Raw genomic sequence first — 24499 nt, 5'->3', positions numbered from 1 at the left:
CCATCTCTTCATGTATAAAATAACAATAATAATAGAATCTCCATTACGGAGTCATGGAAACTAAAATAAAATAACACAGGCACTAGGGTTAGAAATGCCTGTCAGTTAGAAAGGGGCCAATACCTGTGGATGATAGTGCAAAAGGGCCTAAGTGCTATTCAAATTACCAGTAATTGTTGTTTAGAAAACACACGTCTGTATAGTGAATGTTAAAAATAAATCTTACATAGTTCAGAAGTGTTTAAGAAAGAAAAAAACTGAATTTGAGAATTTAATGAGGAAAACAGAAAAGGAGTCTGAGAAGGTGCTACTATGTCATCACCTCGTTTTCAAATGTCGGCTGGAATAGTTTTATAAGGAGACACACCCTTCACCTACACTTGGTTACCCAGTGGTACCATTTACACTCGGGAGGCTGGAAAAAAGAACTTGATTCTTTCCTTTTTATTTACCCAGTTTTTAGTATAAGAAGTTGGTTTCCCATCCCTCTCAGAAGGTAACCCATTCAATGAACTCATGCTTTCATCCACATCTGGTTGATTCCTCGCAATTTTATCCACATCTGGTTGATTCCTCGCAATTTTATCCTTTACTGGAATTGAATTTGTCCCATTTTCAATTCCACCTGTAGAATTGGTGTATTTCTCATTCTCTCCATATAGGAGTGTTTATGGGATGTAACCTTGATGTTTCTGTTGCTCATTTGTATAAAAGTGCTTATAAGATTAAGAATTTAACTTTGCTGAACCTCTAGGAGGAAGGTGGGGACATGGCGCTCTTTTAATTTCACACACTGTTCTCTGCTCTTGTTTTCGGTCCGCCTTTTAAAAGATGATGTCTCATTCGCTGAGGTTTCCTGGCCTGCTCCCTTACCCCGTGTCGATCTGGTCATTGTCTATTTCCTGGCTCTGCTAACCCTGTCTTGCTCCGGCTTAATCGCACTCCCAGGAGTTGAACTTTGGCTTATGGTTCCGCCTTAGAAAGGACCCCCCCAGGTTCAGTTCCCGGGCTGAGCCACTGGCTGGGCACGGGGAGACTTGTGGCATTTGAAATGAGGCTGGTCAGATTCAACATGCACTGTAAGTGTAAAATACACACCACTTTCATAGGCTTAGCATGACAAAAGTAAGATTTTATTAGTAATTTTATGTGTGATGTAGTTGAAGTGGTAATCTTTTGGATATATTGGGTCAAACAAAATAAATCATTAAAATTAAATTGTAGGAATAACTTTTCCTCTTCGATAAGGTTTCCAGGTTATACTTACATCGACCTCTGCAGGCATCTGGTGTGGTGGGGAAGCATCAGCCTGGGACTCCCATAAGTGGATCAGGGTTTGGGGTTCTCCTGGTGACGCTGGGGGTTGCATGGAGGTTTGAGCTTTGCACCCTGCTGCATCCTCACCCTCGGGGAACGCCTCTTTGGGGTCCCTGGGCAGCTCAATGACTCGATTCCTCCCCTTCTTTTAGCCACGTTTCATTTCTGACTCCCAAGTCAGGCTGTCACTTGAAACTATTTTTTGCGACTGACAGAGTGTCAAGAAGAAGACTTGTCATATTTACTTTGTGGGATTTTATTATTCTTTTTCAAGCTGATAGTCTTCAGTTCTTGTGTGTGTATGTGTGTGGTGTATTTGTGTGTGTTGTGTATTCATGTGTGCGTGCATGCATATTTGTGTTTATTCATGTGTGCATGCATGCATGTTTGTGTGTGTTGTATATTCTGTGTGTGCATGCATGTTTGTGTGTGTTGTGTATTTGTATGTGCATGCATGCAAGTTTGTGTGTATTGTGTATTCGTGTGTCCACCCATGCATGTTTGTGTATGCGTGTTCTGTATTTGTGAGTACGTGCATTCAAGTTTGTGTGTTGTGTATTTGTGTATGCATGCATGTTTGTGTGTGTGGTATATTCATGTGCACATGCATGCATGTTTGTGTGTGTGCTGTGTATTTGTGCATGCATGTGTGTGTTTTGTGTATTCGTGTGTGTGCATGCATGTTTGTGTGTTGTGTAGTTGTGTGTGTGTGCGTGCATGTTTATGTGTTGTGTATTCACATATGCGTGCATGTATATTTGTGTGTGTATTCATGTGTGCATGCATGCATGTTTGTGTTTGTATTCACGTGTGCGTGCATGCATGTTTGTGTGTGTGTTGTGTATTCGTGTATGCATGCATTCATGTTTGTGTGCATGTCAGGATTCTCCAGAGAAACAGGACTAACAGGATGTAAAACACAAAACCCAACATAATAGGAGATTTATCTTAAGGAATGGCTCATGTAATTATGGAGGTGCTCGGTGGGCTGGAGAGGAAGAGTTGTGGTTGAGTCTTCAGGCCGGCCCCTGGCAGAATCCTGGGAGTTCAGGCTTTTTGTCTGAAGGCCTCCAGCTGAGTGTGTGAGGCCATCCACATTGTGGAGGGCAATTTGCTTGACCCAAAGCCCGTGGATGAAAATGCTAATCACACCTAAAAATGCCTTCATGGCAATGTCAAGATTAATGATAAAGATTTCGGTACAGTGGCCTAGCCAAGCTGACACATAAAAATTAACCATCACGATGTGCAGATATACATATATATATATATAATATTATGTGGAGGTAGATAATCTATAGACAGATATCTCTGTCTTTATCTGTATCTATCTTTTAATATTTTTATTGAGATTAAAATATATTTACATAATTTATCATCTTTACCATTTTAAGTGTACAGTTCAGTGGTAATAAATACATTTATAGTCTTCTCTCTTTTTATCCACCCCTTTCCAGGTTTGCAAAACTTATTTTCAATATAAGCATTATTGTCAGTAACTAGCTTACTATTACCTATACATATGTTGTTGGTTGGATACCATTACTATGAGTAGCTACAGCCAAATTAGGATTAATGTAACTTTTTGTTCAACATTGCAAAAGATTATTGGTATAATATTATTTACATTTTAAATGTTCTCTCTTCTGTAAAATGCTTCTGAATTTCTTCTTAAAGGAACAGCTATTGCTAGGTTTTTCCCATAAAAGGACGAAGACTGTTCTGACGGTGTGGCGCTCCCTCTAGTGGCTGAGAGTCGCTAGCTCACCGGCGAGGCTTCCCAAGGCCGGAGGGCGGCTTCTCAAAAGTTTGTTCCGGAGATGGCTGGTCACCTCTAATACCCTCGTATGCAATCCAGGAGGCGAAAACTAGTTTGATCATACGGATGAGACTGTGGCTGTATTAACAATGTGTGTGTAATCCACAGCGGTATAACGAAATTTGGAATATCTGCATGACTCCAAACTACTATTTTCCAAATGACCGATGCATGATGTTACAAAATCACAAATGGTAGAAGATCCCTTCAAAGTGCAGGAGGGAAGAAAATATTTTAATGTAACAGTGTGAAAAGTTCACTAGTGCAGTCTCAGATTCCACACTGCGACGAATCTTGAAGAAATTAGATTTTTAGTGTAGTGAAAAAGGCTATTGACAATTATCTAGAAAGACTACTAAAATTATTGTCACTTCTTCAACTACACAGCTGCTTGACACAGGTTTTCTTCATAAATTTCGATCCAAAATGGAATTACAGCAGATTAAATGCAAAAGTGCCTATCCAGCTGTCTTTTCTGAAGCCATACATTAAAGAGATTTGCAAAAAAATAAGACTTCCACTCTGCTTATTTTTTCTTTAAAAAAAGTTTCTTAAAAAAGTTCTTTGTGTTAACCTATAATGGAATCATTATTATTATTTCAAAATGAATTAATAACTAAATATTATAAAAACATAAAATCTCTAATGTGGCAATATAAGTAGATATAACCTACCTAAATTCAAGTTTTTTAAAAAATATCAATAATTTTTAAGGGTGCATAGGGATCCTGAGACCAAAAGTTTGAACTTTAATCTAAAGGAATAGTATTTGATCATGTGCAAATAATAATAATGTGTAACAGTGAATTTAAAAAACAGGATGATTTGAGTCATATGATTATACATGCTTATATATTGTTGATTTTCAGTGAATTAACATCGTTTCATTTGTACATCCACAAGGTAGTAGTTGATGCTGACCTCTGCTTTTTACAGTATTAACACAGGTTTCATTCCTGACTTCACCGCCATCTCTTAACTCAGTTTTTTATTTTCTTTGAAACATCCACATATAGAAATACTGGATGGGCACAACTGTAATCCCAGCACTTTGAGGGGCTGAGGCAGGCAGAGCACTTCAGGTCAGGAGTTCCAGACCAGCCTGGCCAACATAGCAAAACCCCCTCTCTACTAAAAATAGAAAAATTGGACGGTCACTGTAATCTCAGCACTTTGAGAGGCCGAGGTGGGTGTATCATGAGGTCAGGAGTTCAAGACCAGCCTGACCAACATGGTGAAACCCCATCTCTACTAAAAATACAAAGATTAGCTGAGCGTGGTGGCATGCACCTGTAATCCCAGCTACTCAGGAGGCTGAGGCAGGAGAATCGCTTGAACCCAGGAGGGGTGGAGGTTGCAGTGAGCTGAGATTGCACCACTGCACTCCAGCCTAGGTGATAGAGCCAGACTCTGTCAAAAAAAAAAAAGAAAAAGAAAAATTAACTGGGTGTGGTGGTGCATGACTCTTATCTCAGCTACTTGGGAGGCTGAGGCTGAAGAATTGCTTGAACCCAGGAGGCAGAGGGTGCAGTGAGCCGAGATCGCACCATTGCATTCCAGTCTGGGTGACAGAGCTAGACCCTGTCTCAAATATATATATATGTATGTATGTGTGTGTGTATATATATATACACACACACATACATACATACATATTTATTGAGTGTGTATTATCTGTCAGTTCCCAGGAACAGTTTTTAACAATAAAAAAAGAATGAGACAGTTTCTGCCTTTCCAGGTGTAGAAATCAACTCATTTATTTATGCTTTTGAAAATGATTTGCTCAAGTTTCTGAAATCATTTCTTAATTTAACTCAGGAAGTTCATCTTTTAGTTTATGAAGAACTGAGTACTTTTAGGCTATAAGCACAAGCATGTGCATTTTATATATAATTGGGCAAAATTTAAATTTTATGTAAAAAACTTCTCTATTAATTTAGGATCGTTTAACCACTGATGTATTATCCGTGCATTTTTTTCTCGGGGTTCTTTGCCAGTGGCGAAGTCTCTGATATGAAATGTTTAAAGGAGAATGGCAATGAGAAGCCCACGGTTAGTGAGGCGATTCTGTGAAAACACTGCATGCCTACAGAAGAAAATAATGAAGTACAGCGCTCTTGGGGAAAACAGGCAAAACCTGAGTCTTTACTCAGCTGTTAATCTAGAAGGAAACATAATGGTCTTTTGGAGAAAAAAATATCAGAGGGAGCAACCGCCTTTCAGTATTTCATTTTGTATGGAATATCTCCTAAATGCACATATTCTGCAAAACGTACAATATCAACTACTTCTACACCTGGGCATTAGTTGTGTTGATTCTGCTGATTACATTAATAATTTGGGTGGCCGTAGGTGCACGCCTGTTGTCCTGCAGTGTTTATTAATCGTTTCATTCTTACGTGGTCCCAGTTTGGGTGACAAGTTGTATGGTTCCTAACTGTAGCAGGATCATGGGATTTGGGGAAGAGCCACATCTCAGAGACGCCTTTGTCTAGCTCCTTCATTTTCACCCCCTTTCATTTATTTGGTGTCTTGTCCAATGTCACAGAGCTAGTGAGTGGGGCTGGCGAGGACGCAGGCTTGCCCGTGGGAACTGCGTGGCACCAACCAGAGCTGAAGGGGCTGGGGGCTGAGTGCAGACCCCGAAGAAGGCCCGGCTCCTCGGTGCTCATGGCTCTCCTTCCAAACCAGAGGCGAGTCCAAAAGCTTCGCTGCAGGAGGAAGGCAGTGAATGTTAGCCCTGACCTGCGCTGAGCCCTGAGAAGGAAACTTCCTTCGCCTGCGTCCTCCCGCTGGCTGAGTCAGCCAGGACCCTGCTGTGCGAGGTCCATATGGGGCACGAATAGCTGCCAACACGGCCAAATCTGAAGGTTCGCTCGCACCAGGACCAGTCGTGGGTGAACTCTATGCACGCTCTTGACCTCAAGTAGCACAGAATCCGGCCTCCTGGGGAAACCGTTGCTGCTGCTGTTGGTGGTGATGTTTGCAGCCTTGCCCTACCTGAGCTCCCAGCTACAGACAGATGCTATCTCCTTCCAGTCCCAGGATCCTCCTATTCCAGTTTACCCAGGAACGAGGGCTCCAGGACACAACGGTGAAGAGAAATATTAATGATGGGACACTGGATTCTTGTTAGCATTTCTGACTTCCATGTGTTTAAAATGCTTTTGACCTGAGAAACCGGTTTTGGATGTGTCCCCACCAGCCTCACCCTGAGCCTGACTGGCAGTGCAGAAGTTGAGAGTGTCAGCTACCTGAAGGGGGAGTCTGGCTTGCGTCACATGCAGAACTGGACTCTGGCCCTACCTGGGCCTCCACCTGGACTCTGGCCCTACCTGGGCCTCCACCTGGGCTCTGGCCCCACCTGGGCCTGCACCTGGGCTCTGGCCCCACCCGGGCCTGCACCTGGGCTCTGGCCCCACCCGGGCCTGCACCTGGGCTCTGGCCCACCCCGGGCCTCCGCCTGGGCTCTGGCCCCCCGGGCCTGCACCTGGGCTCTGGCCCCACCGGGCCTGCACCTGGGCTCTGGCCCACCGGCCTGCCTGGGCTCTGGCCCCACCTGGGCCTGCACCTGGGCTCTGGCCCCACCTGGGCCTGCGCCTGGGCTCTGGCCCCACCTGGGCCTGCGCCTGGGCTCTGGCCCCACCTGGGCCTGCACCTGGCTTTCTGCACCCCCCCTTCCTCTTCTGGAGGCGACATCACAAAGCCTAGACATGAAGATATTTGAATTTTAGTCCAAACCCTTTAAATGCACAGCAATGTCAGTCCTGCTTTTTGTTTTTGGTTTTTAAACCTGTCTGGGCCTCCATTTCCACATTTGCAGGGTGAAGTGAGGGGTTGAGGGCGATGATTTCCTCTGCTTTGCCCAGGTCTGGGATGTCTCTGGGGCTGGCATCCACCTTATCTTGGTCTCTGCCCTCCTGGCCTGCTCTGGAGCCCTGGAGCACCCGATTCACCTCCTGCTCCTCACAAGAACGGGTGGCCCCTGACAGTCAATGGCTCTTACACCTGACATCTATGTTTGTTTTATTAGAAGCACTCTTCTTATGAACACACAGGTTGATTGCATTGTTTGAGGTTGCTAAGCCTTCAAGCACTTTCAGAACGGAATCCTCCCGGGGCACAGCTCGCTGCACCCTGGGTCTCGTTTCCTGGATCCCGTTCTGAGCCGGGCAGCTGGTCGCCCTGTTCGTGCGTGTTAAGGCTCCCTTCCCCAGCACAATCATTCAGGATTGAAACGATAGCGTATTGGAGCTTAGAGAGGATCATCTAATTCTACACTCACCTTACAGATGAAGAAGCCAGGGCCACGGGTAGGTGAAGAGATTTTCTATAGGGCACGAAACTTCGACAACAGATTAGCAAACAGAAAACCAGGCCCAGCGCCAGTGCCCTTGACAACGGGCTCAGGGCAATTTGGCCAGACGGAGCCTGGCCCAGCCTTGGTGTGATTACGGAATGCCATTTGGAGATAAACTCCCCAATAGCTGGAGGCTACATGCCACCGCCTCTGAAGATAGAAACTCGTCAACAGTCGCTACAGGACGAAAGCCATGCCTTCCTACTGAACGAAAATGTATTTACTGAGCTTCTACAACATGCGAGGCACTGTTGCAGTCAGAGTGAAGATGCAAATCTCGACCAGTCATCATCTCGGCGCAAACTTTCAGTCACCTGGGCCAGATACTTTAGGAGAAAGGCCTCCTGTCTTACAGTACTAACTCAGGAGACTGGCAGTTTTCACAGCTTTAGAACACAGCCAGGTGTACTGCATTAAGAATGACATTATAACCCTGAATTTTATCAAGATTGAGGAAATTGTGGTTACCTAGACAGATGATAAATGACCGAAGTCTCGTGCTTTCCTCTCCTTGTGTGCTTTAGGTCTTTGTGGACTCAGTGGCTTTCCTGTCCACTGAGAACTTTTCCTTCCCTACCACGTCCAGAGGAATCTTGCTGGTCGGAGAGGAAACTTCTGACCACCCTGAGCTGAGCTTTGTGTTCCTCAGGCCCCGGTGTGTAGTCACGGCACCTCCTGTGCCCCCGTGGATGGATACGAAGGGGGGTCATGCAAGCAGATGCTCGTATGATATCTGCCAGGCACGTAGCCATGGCCTGCTGCCAGGTCTCCTAGGATATGTTTTGATTAACAAAATATGGAAAACTTTGCTCCGTATTACAGAGAGGCTGAGTAATGCCCAAACTCCAAGCAATCTAGTTGCCTTACTGTTCGGGAAGAATATCGGTTTTATCACCACTAACTGTCTTGCTGCGATTACAGGAGGCCGGTTAGCTAGTTTATTTGGTTGGTTTGTTTAGTAAGCAAGTATTTTCAGTGTATTTTGTGTGCTGGGCTTTGAGTGAGGTCCTGGGACCTCCCTGGTCAGAGGAACCCCCAGTGCTCATGGTCCAGTGGGTGACACAGGCTGGCCAGACATCCCTGCCATGAACCATGCTGCAGACATAAAGGAGGGCTCTGCAGGAGAGAGACCCAGCTCTTAGCAAATCCGCCACAAGGGAGCCTTACCTTGACTGGGGTCAGAAAAGGCATCTGAAATATCGGGGCTTCTGCTGAAGTTTGTACAGGGAGCAGGACTGTGTCTGTGGAATCCAAAGGATGGGAAAGAACCTGTGCGTGGCAGGGGGCTGGCGGAGCAAGGAGCTTAGCTCCACTGACATGCAGAGCATCATGAAGAGTGGGGTGGGGGCCAGGCCACACAGGGCTTCACATAGTACGTCTGCTGCTTGTTTAGAACACGAGCGGCTTTCAGGGGTGTGTGGGTGATGTGCTCTGATCTGCACTCTGAGGCATTCATTTGGGCCTTAGCCTGGGGGATAAGCATGGGTATGGGGAGCACAGGACTGCAGCCTTAGCCTAGGGATGAGTGTGGGTATGGGGCTGCAGGGCCTTAGCCTTATCCTGGGGGATAAGCGGGAGTTGTGGGGACTGCAGGCTGTCGCAGGACCTGAATGAGACACTGTCAAGTGTGGACAAGTTGGGTGGCACTGGAGCCTGAGCAAGGTGCATAGATGTGAGGGGTATTTCGGAGGGAAAGTTTTAAAGCTGTGTGGGCGTCAGGGAGGTACCAAAGGTTTCTGGCATGAGCTATTCATGGGTATAAAATACTGGAGAAAGAGATCAGGTGGGCTCCTGAGTTTAGTCTTTGACCTGTTGAGTTTAAGTTTCCATTTTGTCATTCAAAGGACGTGTGAAGGACAGCTCAACGTGAGCCCAGCCTCCCTCTGGAAGCCATCGGGGAGGTGAGAGTAATTAAAGCCATTCCTACCCAGCATGTGTTTGGGTCACCTAGGAAGGAGCAGGGGATTCGACAGGAAGAGTGAGTTGAGAAGTGTGTGGGAACAACTTCCATACTTAATGGTGGGCTGAAGGAGATAGAGCCAGCCGAGGGTGGAAGAAGAAAACAGGCACAGAAAGAAAACGGGAAGAGTGTGGCACGACGGAGGCCAAGAGAACCGTGTTTCAGGAAGGGGTGCGGGTCAAGTGGACCAACTAACGGGGAGAGGTCAGGTAACCTGAGAGCTGCCAATGTCCTGTGGATTTGGTGACACAGAGGTCATTGGTGGATTAGAGCTATTTTGGTTGGTGATGTGATATGAGTGGAAGGGAGGTTGGAATAGGGTTAGTGGAAAGTGAAGAAATGGAAAAAATGTGACTATACACAACTCTTTCAAGAACACTGTGAAAGAGAGAGCAGCAGCTGGAGGAGAAAGCGGGTCTGAGAAAGAATTTTTATTGTTTGTTGTTTTTAAATTTAGGAGAGACCTGAAAAATGTTCCAATAATGATGGAATTATTGAGCAACAGAGCTGCAGTCGTGGAGGACATAGGTGTTAGGGACTGAACGTATCCCCATCCAAAGCACCATGAGAGAATGGGATCCGCAGCTCAGGGCTGTCGGCCTCAGGGAGAGAAGGTAGTTGGGATAATGGGAAGTTGATAGAGCTCCCATGTTTAGCTTTAGTTGACTTTGTGGATTAGGAGAGGAAGTTATTTGCATAAAGTAAGAGTGAGTGCTTTTTTATTGAAACCTAGACATTTTGGGTATTATGTTAAGAGACTCTGGGTCTTATATATATTGTTATGTTTTAACGGGCGCCATACTGGCAGAGGAAAGAGGTGCTGTCTTATTACTGCAGAAGCATGATCAGGTGGGCTGGAAGTCCGGATTCCCTGATAAGAGGTGTGTGTGTGGCAGGGACACCTTCTTTCTGCTTCTAAGTGTCCACTGATACCACCCAGGCTGCATCACTTTCTTTTTTGAAAGAACCTTTTTTTTTTTTTTTTTTTGCTGGGTATAGGATTCTAGGTTGACGGTCTTTTTCTTTGAGCGCTTTAAAGATACTGTGTCACTGTCTTCCTGTTTGCATCATTTCTGGTGAGAAGTCTGCTGTCATTCTTATCTTTGCTTCTCTATACATACACTATGTTTCTTTTTCAAACCCTGTTTTAACGTTTCCTTTAATCACTGGCTTTAAGCAATTTGATTATGATGTGACTTGGTGTAGTTTTGTTTATGTTTCTTGAGCTTGATGTTTGTTGAGCCTCTTGTGCCTGCATGGTCATAGTTTTCAGAAAATTTAGAAAAAACGTGGACATTATTTTTTCAACTATTTTCTTTTGTCTGAGTTCTTTCTTTGGGGACACTACATGTATATTTGTCTGCTTCAAATTTTCCTCATTGCTCTTTTCATTCATTCAGTGTTTTTTTCTCTTACTATTTTATTTTTGATTTATTTTCATTAGTTGATAAAATATTAAGAGAAAAAACACTGAATGAATTAAAAAAACACTTTTATTTTCTATTTTTAAGTTCGAGGATTATCTTAGATATCTTTACTCTTTTCTTCTGCAATAACATGCTATCATTCCCACCAGTGCATTAAAAAATTCTCAGGCATTACATTTCTATCTCAAAAAGTTTGATTTGGATCTTTTTAATATCTTCTGTGTCTTTATTTAGTATGTTCAGTCTATTCTGTGTCTTTTTCAGGGCATGGGACATAGGTATAACTGTTTTAATGTCTTTGTTTACCAATTTTATGGGCATGTTACTGTTAATTTTCTCCTCATTATATGTTGCATTTTTCTGGTATGTTTAATTGAATGTCAGATATTGTGAACTTTAACTTCTTGGTTGCTGGATATTTTTGTATTCCAGAAATATTTTTGAGCTTTACTCTGTAATACAGTGAAGGGCTTTTTTTTCCCAACAGTTTGATTATTTGAAAGCTTGCTTTTAAGTTTTTTAGTTGACCTGAGATGAGCCCTGAACACAGGGCTGGTTTTGGTCCACTACTGAGTCCATGCCCTTTTGAGTATTTTTCAGATATTCCATGAATTTTGAGGTTTTCCTTTCCAGCTAATGATCACACAAAGTGTTCCAGACACTGTGTGAGCTGGGATTATTCCACGTGAGGGAATGTGATCCACAGCATGGGAGTCATATTGGCCTTTGGGAGAAAGGAGAGATAGTAAGTGTCACGAAAACTGTCAAGTTCTTAACTTCATTAGTTGTATTTTTCAGTTCTAGAATTTCTATTTGCATTTTAATGTTTTCAGAAACACATTCTAGGAGAACATCTAGACGACTTTGTGTATGGCAATGACTTTTTAGATATAACATGAAAGACACAATCAATGACATAAGTAATTGATAAGCCAGACATCAATAAAATTAAATATGTCTGCTCTACAAAAGACATGATCAAGAGAATGGGAAGGCAAGCCACAAACTGGAAGAAAATACTTGCAAATATACATCTGATAAAGTACTGCTGCCCGAAGAACTCTTAAATCTCAACAATGAGAAAAGAAACAACCCAAAGAAAAAAATGGGCAAAACGCCTGCACAGACAACTCACTGAAGAATATACACCATTGGCAAATGGGGAGTCTACCTCATTTAACATGGCCCCACCTTTCTTGGGGGTTCTAAACGCTGACACAAGAGCACCAGAAACCCACCATCAGCTCTTCTTTGCTTTCTCACCACTTTTTGCCTTCTTCTCATGGAGTGCTTTGAGGTGAAACCTGATGCTGAGATGTGGGCTCTGATATTTGAGCCTCCCTTCTCTTCAGGATCCTGGCCTTTCAAATCCTGGATGCATTGTCAGGCCCAGACTCCAATTCTTATCTCTCTAGCCTCACAGTACTGCAGGAAGCTATGCTGTTTCCCCTGCTTCTCAACAGTGGCACTCTTTCTTCTTCCTTACCTTCAACCCAGCCACAAATTGGCAAGTGCCCAGAGATAGAAAGTGATGTGTTGAGTGCCCACTTCAGGAAGCACAATTCTCACTAGGACTGGGCCTTGAACTACTGGCTGCTCTCACAGCTCTCTTGTGTATCATCTGTCTGTCTATGTATCCTGTCTATGTATCTATCCATCTATCTATCATCTATTGATCTGTTTCCATCATTGATCTATCTCTATCATCTCTATCATCACTCTATCACTTTATCATATATTATCTATTTACGTATCATCTATCTTTCTATCACTCTATCATCTATCTATCATCTATCATGTAACTCATATGCCATCAATGTCTTTATCAATCAATCTATCTAACCTTTCATCATCATCATCTGTCTGTCTATTCATCTGCCCATCAGCTCATATGTCCATTCACTTATCTGTTTTTCTTTCTTTCTTTCATTACTCTTTCTCCATCTCTCACTCTCTGTGTTTTATCTGGATTGTTACTTGTTCTGGGTAAGAATGTTGTCCTACTAGAAGCAACTTTATCACACATAAAAGTGAAAGTCTACTTCAGACATCTCATGTCTTATATATTACCCACTACACAGAGTTAGAGTATTAAGACATGCCGCTACTTTGAGACATAGTAAATGCTTGATAAATATTAATTTAAATGTACTTAAAAGTATATATATTTTAAACTGTCTATATCTATATCTATCTATATCAATACCTATCTATCTGTCATCTATCTATCTACCATATATATTTTTAAGCTGAGGTAAAGAATTACTAAATATAGCCTAGCTTTGTCAATTCTGTTTATTTCTGTTTAGTTCTGAGCCACTATTAACTATTATACTTAACAATAGTAAGTTCTTCATGTCTCTTTAATCCATTGATTGGGTAGTTAGTTCAGAACTCCTTTATTAAGCAGAGAGAATGTGCTATGTTTGGGGAGAAGCAGCCCACATTTTGGTGGCTGCTGTGGCAAGAGTGTCTGGGGAAGAGTAAGATGTGTAGTTGGGGAAATCTTTACTCAGAAATTTATGTGTAGTTACATTAATATTGGCCTCAAAAGAAGTAGCAGGTAAACTTACTAGGGAGTATAAAATAAAGTCAAAATTATGCCGAAAAGAAAAAACAAGCAAAGGAAACCTAAGCATTTCTTTTCCTACTTTCCTGGAAAATGGTTCAGAAATGGTGGAAACATTGGGAATTTGTGCTGATTCATGTCGATAAAGGGTTCCTCATTACTGAGCTGCTGCTTTCTATGGACACGTGTTTAACTGACTTAGTGAAATGTTAGAAGGAAGGCGCATCCTCTGAATGCAAGCGACCTATTTCATCAATTAGTGGATTAAGCATGGCCTCAAAGAGACATCTATTGAACTTCTTGGAAATTAAGAAGGTGACAATTGTATTTCTCTAAACAAGGTTACCCTCACAATCGACATTTTCAGAAGGTTCACATTTAAACATTGCAGTTAATTCATCTAAGTGGATGTGATTTTCTTGAGGTTTAAATTCTAAATACAGAACTGCACAACCATATAGGAACAAAGGCATTCTAAAGACAGAAAAAAGGAACAAGGCTGGGTATGGTGGCTCACGCTTGTAATCCCAGCACTTTGGGAGACAGAGATGGGCAGGAGTTCGAGACCAGCCTGTTCACCAATATGGTGAAACCTTGTCTGTACTAAAAACACCAAAAAATATATATATATTTATATATCCGGACATGGTGGCACACACTTGTAAACCCTGCTACTTGGGAGGCTGAGGTGGGGGGATCACTTGAACCCAAGAGTCTGAGGTTACCACTGCACTCCATCCTGGCCAACAGAGCCAGACTCCATTTCAATCAATCAGTCAATCAATCAATAAAAATAAAAAAAGAACAAAACACTTTTCTTTAAAGTGGGCCTGTTTTCTGAGATTCAGGTTTTCAGGGTTTGGGAATGAGAGGCAGTGCTGAAGGGGGCTGATGCACTCAAGGGAGTTTTCTGCCTCCAGATTTTCCAGTGTCCCTTCTGCGGCCTGTGCACACGTGCTCTGTGCGGACAAGACGCCTTCATGGTTGGCCTCATCGCCCCCTGGTTTGGGAGAGTGCGGAGGGTGACCCCCTGCCCCTTCCTGTGCTGTGGCTGCAACTGCGAAGCCTCTTTCTGGTGAGCTGTCCTCCTTTGAATCATAACACTGCATGTTTGGACTGTTGGATGGATAATTTCTAAAATACATAGGAGCACTTTTTGTTTTCTGAGATGGAATGCATGGAAGTGAAAAAAATATCTTAAGAATAATTTTATTGCTTTCAAATATCCAAACTGATCTTCCTGAATCGAATGTCAGTTTTGGCTCTGTGCAATATAACAGGGGTCCTGAACCCCAGCCTCAGGGTCCGTGGCCGGTGAGGAGCTGGGCCGCACGGCACGGTGAACGGCGGCCGGTGAGTATTCTCGCCTGAGCTCCAGCTCCTGTCAGAGCCGCAGCCTTAGATTCTCACAGGAGTACAAACCCTACTGTGACCTGCACACGCGAGGGATCTAGGCTGGACGCTCCTTGTGAGAATCTTATGCCTGATGATCCGAGGTGGAGCAGTTTCATCCCGAAACTATACCGCCTCCCCACCGTTCTTGGAAAAATTGTCTTCCACGAAACTGGTCCCTGGTGCCAAAACAGTTGGGGACTGTTGCTTTAGAGAACATAATTTCACCCATGAATGATCTGACCTGGGATTCCACAGGATTGAAGGCACGTGGTTTTAAAATGTCACTCTTTGTATTTTGATGTTCTTTTTTATGTCGTGGGACATTCTCAGTGAGGCCAACTGTTTTCCATTCACAGGCTGCCAATTTGAGCTGTGGAAATGAGATTGCTGGACTCTTCGTTTGTCTTAGGCAGGATTCTCTTGATGGCAGATGATAGAAAGCCAGCCCAAGGAGCTTTGGCAAGAAGGAGCCTGTCTGCTCCAGAGCTGGTGTGTCTGGTGGAGAACGCGGGGCCCATGCCTGGTCCCTCTGCCTCCCTCCGTCTTTTGTCCCTTTTTGGCTCCAGGCTTCCTGCAGGTGCACCTCATCCAGGGAGTTTTGGCAACTACATCCCGGGAGAGCAGGGGCAGGCACGGCTCAGGGAGACAGGGGCCTACAAGGAGGGCAGGGAGGGGCTCCTGTCCCCAGCAGAAGGTGAAGCTGTCTCCCCATCAGGAGCCTGTCTGTGTCCCGGGTCACACTCTGCTCTCTGGGTGGTGTGGCTGAAAGATCCCGGCTTTCTTAGATGCAGCACTGTAGAAAACTGGATTTCTATATCACAGTAGGAGGGCACAGCAACCGTGAAATGTCAGAAAAGGAGGAGGAGTGTGCTGACCTTTCCTTCTCTCAGGAGAGGCCCCACCCTGGGGTGAGATTGTCCCCTCCTGAGATGCTAGGACTGGGACCCAGAGGACTGAGATGCCGCCGGAGGGGACGAGGCACCATCACCGCCCCTCCTGTGTCAGCCACACTCAGAGGCAGGAGGGCAGAAGGGCTGAAGAGAAGTCCCCCAGGTTCCTGAGAACTGGATTCCCTAGAGAAGGAGTTGCTGATAAACGGGAAGTAAACATTGCTTGCTCTGGTCTTGCTGTTTGCACCCCCCCAAAATATGTGGGTTAAAACCTTAACCCCCAAAATGATGGTATGAGGAGGTGGAGCCTTAGGGAGGCGACAAGGTCATGGAGGTGGAACCTCCGGTGTGGGATCAGTGTCCTCACACAGAGGCCCCAAGAGCGGCCTCGCCCGTCGACCTGGTTAGGACTCAGGTACCTCGCCATTCCAGAACCAGAAGCCTCTCACCAGGCAGTGTCTGCTGGTACCTGGATCTTGGACTTCCAGCCCCCAGAACTGTGGGAAAGAAGCTCCTGTGTTTTATAAGGTACACGGACTATGGTGTTTTGCTAAAGCAGCCTGAATAGACTAAGAAATCACTCAACAAACACTAATTAAATTAAATGCTAGGCCATCAGAATACGAAGGGGAAGAGGACAGAAAAGCTCGCCTCTTGTTCCAGCATCTAGGACGTTCTGGGGCCCAGCAAGAGGCTGTGCTTGCATCTTTCTCGTATCTGATCTTCACCTCCATCCACCTGCTTGCTGGTTCTTGGCTGTGCCTCTGATACCCCAGTGTGAGAACGTGGAGTTTCTTAAGGAAAGTCTCATCATATTTTCTCTGTCACAACAAACTCACAGGAAAGTTGTTATTACATGCGTTTTAGAGCTGGGGAGCAGAGTCCCCGTGGGCGGAGCAGCTGGCCCAAGTCCTCAGCCCCTGTGGTGAGGTGCAGCTGGAGTGTGATTCTCCGGGTTCTCAGATGGGGGCGTCTCCTTGGGGCCCCGCCTCTTGGCCAGGCTGCAACCCAGGACCGTGCCAGGTGTGTGTTATCTATATTCGGACACACGCTGTGCGAAACGACGGGCACCCTGAAATTATCCGTGTGGTGTAGACGCAGTGTTCATCTGTGGTAATGGTTATAAATAAGCCCCGACTTTGCCGACTAGGCAGTGCTCCTCTTTTGGGTAGGCGGTTCTTGCTAAAATAGCCCTGAGATACAATCGAGTGAAGACCTGAGTCTTTCTTGAAATAAAAAAAAAACGAACAAACACACACACACGCACACAAACCCAGGGGCTTGCGCACCTCCCTTCCTCCACAGCTGACCTCAACTCGGGTGTCCAGGCCGGCGAATGGCACAAACGCTCACTGAAATCCATGTCATTATTAAAGACTCATTCGGGAGTTGCAGTTTGTGAGCCAGGGAACCTGTAGCTCGAAAGGATTGAAGATATGTCTGAGAATTCACACCTAAGGATTAGAACCCGTGGAGGAGAGTTGCGGGGAGGGCGTGTGGGAAGTCAATGTCCTGCCCTCTCTTTCTGAGTCGGGGGTGAAGTGTCACAGCCGGTTTCCTGGGAAAAGTGCACTTGGGGACTCAGAAAGGACGTGTTCCAGTTTTGAATCATGATTTCCCCCGCCCTCAATGTGAACAAGAAGCTTTTCCTCCTGAGGTCAGGCTGGTGATTTACGATGTGGGTATTGATGTGGGGAGAGGCAGGCCCGGGCGTCTATATATAGCAGCTTCTCAGACCTTAAACGGGAGGGAGGCACAGGCGCCTGCTTTACAGGAGTCAGCTCTGCCTTCCTCGGGTGGAGCCTGGGTGGCTTGGTGAGCCGGTGGTCAGGGCTTCTCTCTCCTCCTTGCAATTTTCCTTTCTGTCTGGGTAAGTGTCTTTCTCTTCTTGCCTTTTCTAATTTATGGCTTTAAGGGGAGGACCGGTAACTTCTGCGCTCACATTTTCTACGTACCTTTACTTCAGGGTCAAGAAGAGAGAGCCGGTGCACCCCATCGCAGGCACCCTTTACTGTGGAAAACAGAGCAGTTAGTTCTGGGCTCTGTATTTCTTTGACAAGACTTTATGCTCAACTAACAGTTTATTTCCCACAGCCGTTGTCTTTGCTAAGTGCCGTTCAGCACCCTGCAGCGCGTGCTTTGGGTTTTAACCCTGGTCTCAGCATGGCCCCAGGGGCCCCTCAGTCAGTGGACTGATGTCTGCAATTTTCATGAGATTTTCAGAAATGAAAGCCTCCCCTGAGGAGAGGGCTGACTTATAAAGGTATGAAATAATAAAACTGGGTATTTTCTTAAGGGAAAAAAGAGTCGAGGGTCATTCAGCTTAGACCTACCCTATATTATCCAGGGTATGGGAAAGAGAACAATCCTTGTCAGGACTTGCAAGTTTTTGCCCAAAAATGACAGCGTTCTCACGGCTGTTTTCTTTTTTGTGCTGTTGGCTGTGTTGTGGTCCTGTAGACTTCTTCAGCTCCATTCTGCTGATAGAGGCTGTGCCTTCTCAGGGTGTGCTCTTGAAATGCAACCTGTCGGAGAAAGACAGTGGGGCTGGGTGGTTGCACGTGGAAGACACCGGAGGCAAACGGAAGGAAGGGGTGTGCCGTCACTGGGAACACCTGGCCTTTTGTGGTTCTCCATTTCACATTTCCTTTCTTACTAAGTAGAAGTAAAACAAGACTCAAAGAAAGCGTGGAACAAAAATAATTTAAGGCGTTATTTAATAAACCAAGTCCCAAGCTAAAACTTGTCTTGGGAGCCAAGGGCTTAGCCACTCGGGGCACAGGCCAACACTGTGTGTCTGGGAGTCCCTTTCCTCTCTAGAAATGCTTTCATTTGGTGTGTTTATTGACTTTGACATTTTTAACTGTACAAACAACAATTTCCTTCATTAAGTGGAAGTCAACGTTTTGTGCTTCAAACATTTTTGCAAATTAAAACCCATCCTGGTGACATGAGGAATGGGCCTACATATTCTCTGCAGGAAAGAATTAGGATGGGGATATCAGACACACGGTCCCCTGCACTGGAGGACAGGCTCACGTTTCATCCTTGTGTCATGATTCCTAAACGTGTCAGGAGCATTCCGGGAGTGGCCGGGGAGCTGGGCTGTGGTGGAAAGTGGGCTGGACGCCGTCAGGAGACTCAGCTGGCGCCTGGGTTCGGCCGTGGCCCTACCGGTGACCCGGGCGAGTCATATTTCCCTGGGGATGGTCCGTGCTAACAGTGCAGCGTGGGTCCAGGATTATCTAGACACATGCTGTCCAAGCTGGGGGACTGTTAGCTGCCATCTCGCTCAGCCCTGTTTTACAGCACAGCAGGTGGAGGCCCCTGAGCTCAAGGTCAGCAGGTCCCCACTGGAGTCTCACTCCCCCAGTGCCCTGAGCCCCAGGGACTCACATCAAAATGTACCTTGCTTGGAAAGGCTGCTTTCTTTTTCTCTTTTTTTTTTGGTTGGTGTGTGTAGGGGGTATTTAACACATGTTTGAGATAGTTCCTTAAAAAGGAAAATAGCTTTGTACGTAGACAGTGGAGGGACATTGGGGTGCTGATTGGCCCACGTCCTGCCATTTTCTTTATAGTGTCATAAATAGTACAGGTTGATCATTCTAAGTCTGAAGATCAGAAATCCAAAATGCTCTAAATTCTGAAACTTTCTGAGCACTGGCGTGACTCTCAAAGGAAATGCTTACGTGAGCATCTCAGGTTTCCAATTTTTGGATTTGAGTTGCTCAACCAGTAAGTGTAAATGCGAGTATTCCACAGCCTGAAAAGCAAATCAGGAATTGGAAACACTTCTGGTCCAAGCATTCTGGATAAGGGATGCTTGACCTGTAGGGTGCATTTGGCAAGTCCTCTCCAGGGTTCCCTGCACTCAGAAGGGCCCTGTGCTGCCAGAGCTGCAGGCACCCAGCACGTGCTGAGTCAGTGGGGATTTGCTTCCAAAGACGTCATCACACCCGCCTAAGAAGTGGTGGCCCAGGCTGGGTGAGGGACACTGGGGAAGTTCTAACATAGGAAGTCCCCCAAGGAGTGAAGAGTTTGCGATGGGGACACACATTCAGGGTGGGTGAGGCTGGACGTGCAGTCCTGCTGGTTTTCTGGGTTGGGCATGAGATTGATAAAAGTGGAGTTGAGGGCACACTGGAACTGGGAGTCAAATGCGCAGAAACTTGAGCTTGCTACTCTCCCAAGCCAGGAGCTCTAAGGTGTTTTCATTGTTGAAATCCAAGGGTTCTGATTTAGGCTTGGCTGGCACATGGTATGCCACCCCATACTTGTGGAATGAACTGAGGCTGAGGGATTCTGCAAAGCCTCTGACACCTCCTGACTTTGGTGGTCCTGAGCATGAAGTGAGCAGGGAATACATGTGGGGATAAACGCGGCAAAGTGCCCTATTACCCCATCCAAAGACACCCCGGGGAGACTTCCTAGTAAGGTACCGTCGGAGTGAGGAGTGCAGGAAGTGTGCACACTTGATCCCGGCTCTGCCTTGCTAAGCACTACAAAGTGTGGCCCCTCCCACATGAAGTGTTTGAAGACTTCCAGGCCCACAGGACCGGGTGTCAAGTCAGTGATACATTAGGGTGCATTGGACAGGACGTTCCAGACTGGTTGAAGGACAGCTAGTGTGTGAGCTTTCGAGACCTGATCCGTTTCATGTTCTTCCAGGTCTTAGGTCTAAGGAGGAGGATTTCCATCCAGGGCGATTCTCCTCTTATTTCACTGTAGCTCATTCTCTCCTTTGACCTAATAGGTCATATATTGACTCTTCCCTTTGCCAAGAAATACAAACACATCTGAAGTGTAACTGAACGTTAAGTGTGAGTAAGTACTGTGATGACACACAAGCCCTCGCTGCAGTAGCAGGCACTGGGGATTGCTCATGCGTCTGCTGGAGTGGAATTGCCTAGTATTCGTCAGGCTGATCCCAGAAGAACCTTGGATAGGAAACCGGATGGAAGCTGAAATGTCTTCTCCAACATTGGTCCAACTTCATTCAGTTCAGTGAGCTCTTCCCAGCACCCTGCTGGTGAACTCCAGAAAGAGTAAATGGGTTTCTGAGCAGGAAGCTTTTCTTGAAGATCCACCTTGATTAACTCATTGGAAAATCCTAGTGAGCTGCATCTGGGGAGATTTCAAATAGTAAAGCAATACATAGATTTTCTCAGATACCTTTTCCTGTCTGTAGAATTCTTGAACCACAATAACTGCAGCAGTGTAACAGAGACAGCTACCGATTTTGGTACCAGGGCCAGGGCCAGGCATGACGCAGATTCAATATGCAACGTTAGAGCTAGAGGAGCTAGAAACTACCCCAGGCCTCATCAGAACGCTGGAGTCGGAATTCAATCCCAGGTCTACCAGACATCAAAAGCTGGGCACTCGACCTCTGCACTATGATACCACTTTCAATATCAGGGTGGGTGGAGGAGATATGCTTTTATTTATTTATTTATTTATTTTTATTTTTTTGAGATGGAGTCTTGCTCTGTCACCCAGGCTAAAATGCAGTTGTGCCATCTCTACTCACTGCAAGCTCCGCCTTCCGGGTTCACGCCGTTCTCCTGCCTCAGCCTCCCGAGTAGCTGGAACTACAGGCCCCCGCCACCACACCCGGCTAATTTTTTGTATTTTTTTTAGTAGAGATGGGGTTTCACTGTGTTAGCCAGGATGGTCTCAATCTCCTGACCTCGTGATCCATCTGCCTCAGCCTCCCAAAGTGCTGGGATTACAGGTGTGAGCCACCGCACCTGGCTGCTTTTATTGTGTTCTATCAGGTGCAACATTCTGTTATATCCCTGGAGTAGAATGCATGCTGGTGCACTCTAAAAACATGGCTGGGCCCTCCCAGGGTGGGGTGGTTGGTTGATTAGTTGGATTTTAAGAGGCAGTATTGAGAGAGTTAGTGTGGCAGAGTGTGAAAGGCCCAGAATAAGGATGGCCTTGGGGCAGGGGTAGCCTCTTCTACATGCTTTTGGGGAAGAATTTCTCCTTTCTGGCCCTTGTGTCCTGTTTTCTTCCCTGTAGAATAGGAGTTTGGATAATCCCCAGTGATCTTTCCAAGTTCTACAATACTGTGATTCTCAGAGATCACAGAGTTCAAAGGAAACAGCTCATAAGGAGCAATTTATGTATTGTGGTAGATTTTCTAGCATGTACCCTGGAGATCTGAACTACGACACATTCATCTCCGAGCAGCCCTTGGCATTTTCCACCCAAGTCTCATTCTCATGGCCCGGGATGTGGGTGGCACCCCTGGGGCTGTGCCATGGGGCCTGGCCGAGGAGTTCTGTTTTCAAATAACCACAGATTCTCCTCATTTAAACAGAATAGTAAAAAATGGAGCTCAGGTTGTGAGTCCTTTTGCACCTTGTTTGGGAAATAAATGGCTGCAGAGATTTAGGAATACGGTCCCTACATGACTTTGTAGTGATGATCAAGCCACTCAGCATGTTGGCATTTTACGTATTTTGGGTGAACATGTACAACAGCTTGCCATGTCTAATACCTGTAATACTGCAAGTTCCCAGAGAAAAAGATGGAACTCGATAGTTTCCTGTTTGGGGAGAATTTCATCCACACTCTCGAATTTCCCCACATCCCTGAGGCTTTGATGCCAGGCTCTGTCCTCACTTTTCTGTTCACCTCCTGCCACGTCTGTCTACTATAACCAGTGAGATTTCAGACAGCAGATTCCAGGGGGCATCTCCAGCCAGTCCCTTTTTCCACGGCACCCTTTGCATGGTGGAATGACTGCCGGTTCCCCAGGCAGACACCAGCCACCTCGGCTTGTGGCTGTGTCTTTCCTGAGTAATTTCTGGTCACACCCACCCCAGCAAGTCTCCCACGATCCTGGATTCTCTTGCCCCAACCTTTGCTCATGGGCTGTCCTCCTTTCCCACCTCCGCCTGGCAGTCCCACCTGTCCACCAAGGCTCCTCTCAAATGTCACCTGCCTCGTGGGCCACTCGGCTGTCCTTGGCTCCTGCCATTCCCAGGACACCTTCTATCTCCCCCGGGCTCTTGGCTCTTATCGTATGTTCTCTTGTATTCTAAGTGTTTGTTTACTTCTCTAGTCTGCTTTAATTATTTTTGTCCTTTCCACTTACATTGCTTTGAACTTTGCCCTGAACACACCAGGGGTTCTAGGAATACTTGTTGAGTTCACAGTTAAATGAAATACCAGCGCAGTCTTCCAACTGTTATGGAAGAAAACAAAAAATAAAGTTGGGTCCCTGGGACTCTGGTCTAAGGTGATTTCTGGCCATGTAATCTTTCATTTTTTCCCTTCCCAAGGGGGTTTTATTAACTGAAGTTCATTTTCCCCTTTGGAATGATGCAGAAATTACAGAGGCCTCATGATGCTTGTGAGGGAGCTCAGTGTTGTGTGTGACTGTCTTTGTAGGAGCACGCCAAGATGTCCCTTGTCGCCGTCCCCTTCTACCAGAAGAGACACAGGCACTTCGACCAGTCCTACCGTAATATTCAAACACGGTACCTGTTGGACGAATATGCGTCAAAAAAGTAAGCTGACATTCGCTGATGAGACGCGCAGAGCTTTGATTATGGGGGTCTGACATTTAAAGGTTTTTCCAGTTTCGTCAGCCCTGGAGAGGCACTGGTTTGCCGGGAGTCAGAGAGCAGGGATGGCAGCCTCTCCCGTGCCCAGGTCCTCCCACAGAGCAGCACTGTGTGGAGCTGGTGCAGTGTCCTGGCAGGTCCTGCTGGCCGGGCTCTGAGCTCCTGGTTGTGGTGGGGAGGCAGGAAGTCCTTTGTTTGAGCTCATTGATTTTACTGCTCATCACGTGCCTTCCAGAACTAGGATCTAAAAAGCCACCCAAAATAAAGAGCAATCAGATTGAAACTAGTGGGAAAAACTGTCGGTAGGAGAGAAGTTAATGGGTGGCAGACTAAAGACAGAATGAGAGGCAATATTAGTGATTTTGCTACATTGATCATGGATGTGCCAACATCAAGAATCCCTGCCTCTGGGGCTAGTGTTCACCTGCATCTTTCGGAAGCTTCTCAGGGATGGCCTCATACAGGATGGTAGCTCACACCCCCATGGACACTGTTTGTGTAGCAGCAAATCTGCAATCTTAATGGGCTGATTGGAAGGCTGTGGTGAAGAGAGGGAGGGACCGCGGGCAGGCGTTCTGCAGCCCAGGTGCCTGCCTCATGTCACCCACACCCTATATTTAGAAATGCTTAGGGTACTTTTATTTAGTTGCCATCCCTTGTGCCAAACAAAGCCAAACATTTGCAGCCCTCCCAGCAGCCTTGGGGTGTTTCAAATCCCTCAAGATATATATAATCCTGGCATGGAGCCAGAAGGACAGTGGCCGGCACTGGCTGTCTCTGAGGGGAGGTGGCACCAGCCACAGTGAGCTCAGGGAGAAAGCACCCCAGGGCGGGCGTGTGTGGGGGTGTGGGTGTGGGCACACAGGGACACAGGCTTGGGTTTGCCTGTGTGCAAGCGCATGTGCACTTGTGTAGATGTGTTTATGTGTGCATACGCTGTGTGTATGCGTGTGCATGTGCTTGTGGGAAGGCATGTCCTTGCATTTATGCATTTATTTGCATACACATGTGTATGTGTGTATTGTATGTGTATATGCCTGCATGTGTGTGCACATACGCATGTGCATTTGTGCATATATGTGTGTAGGTGCATGCTTCTCATATGCCTGTGCATGTGTGTGCTCGTGTGTGCTCCGCATATACCAGTGGTTTGGGGTGTGTAGAGAGAAAGTGATGTGTGTC

The 24499-nt window shown here is 45.9% G+C and overlaps 1 protein-coding gene across 1 annotated transcript in view; it reads left to right on the top strand.

The window, feature by feature from the left end:
* The window catches only part of MYOM2 (myomesin 2), a 175667-nt gene that overhangs the window by 55627 nt on the left and 95541 nt on the right, over positions 1 to 24499 (top strand). The window contains exon 2 of the mRNA XM_030812416.1: positions 23142 to 23260. Coding sequence (XP_030668276.1) covers positions 23154 to 23260 — 107 coding nt within the window. The 5' untranslated portion in view covers positions 23142 to 23153. The remainder of the gene's footprint in view (positions 1 to 23141; positions 23261 to 24499) is intronic.

This window comes from Nomascus leucogenys, chromosome 4, assembly GCF_006542625.1.
Source record: "Nomascus leucogenys isolate Asia chromosome 4, Asia_NLE_v1, whole genome shotgun sequence".
NCBI lineage: Eukaryota > Metazoa > Chordata > Mammalia > Primates > Hylobatidae > Nomascus > Nomascus leucogenys.
Note: the sequence above shows the minus strand (reverse complement) of the source record. Positions and strands in the feature narration are given on the sequence as shown.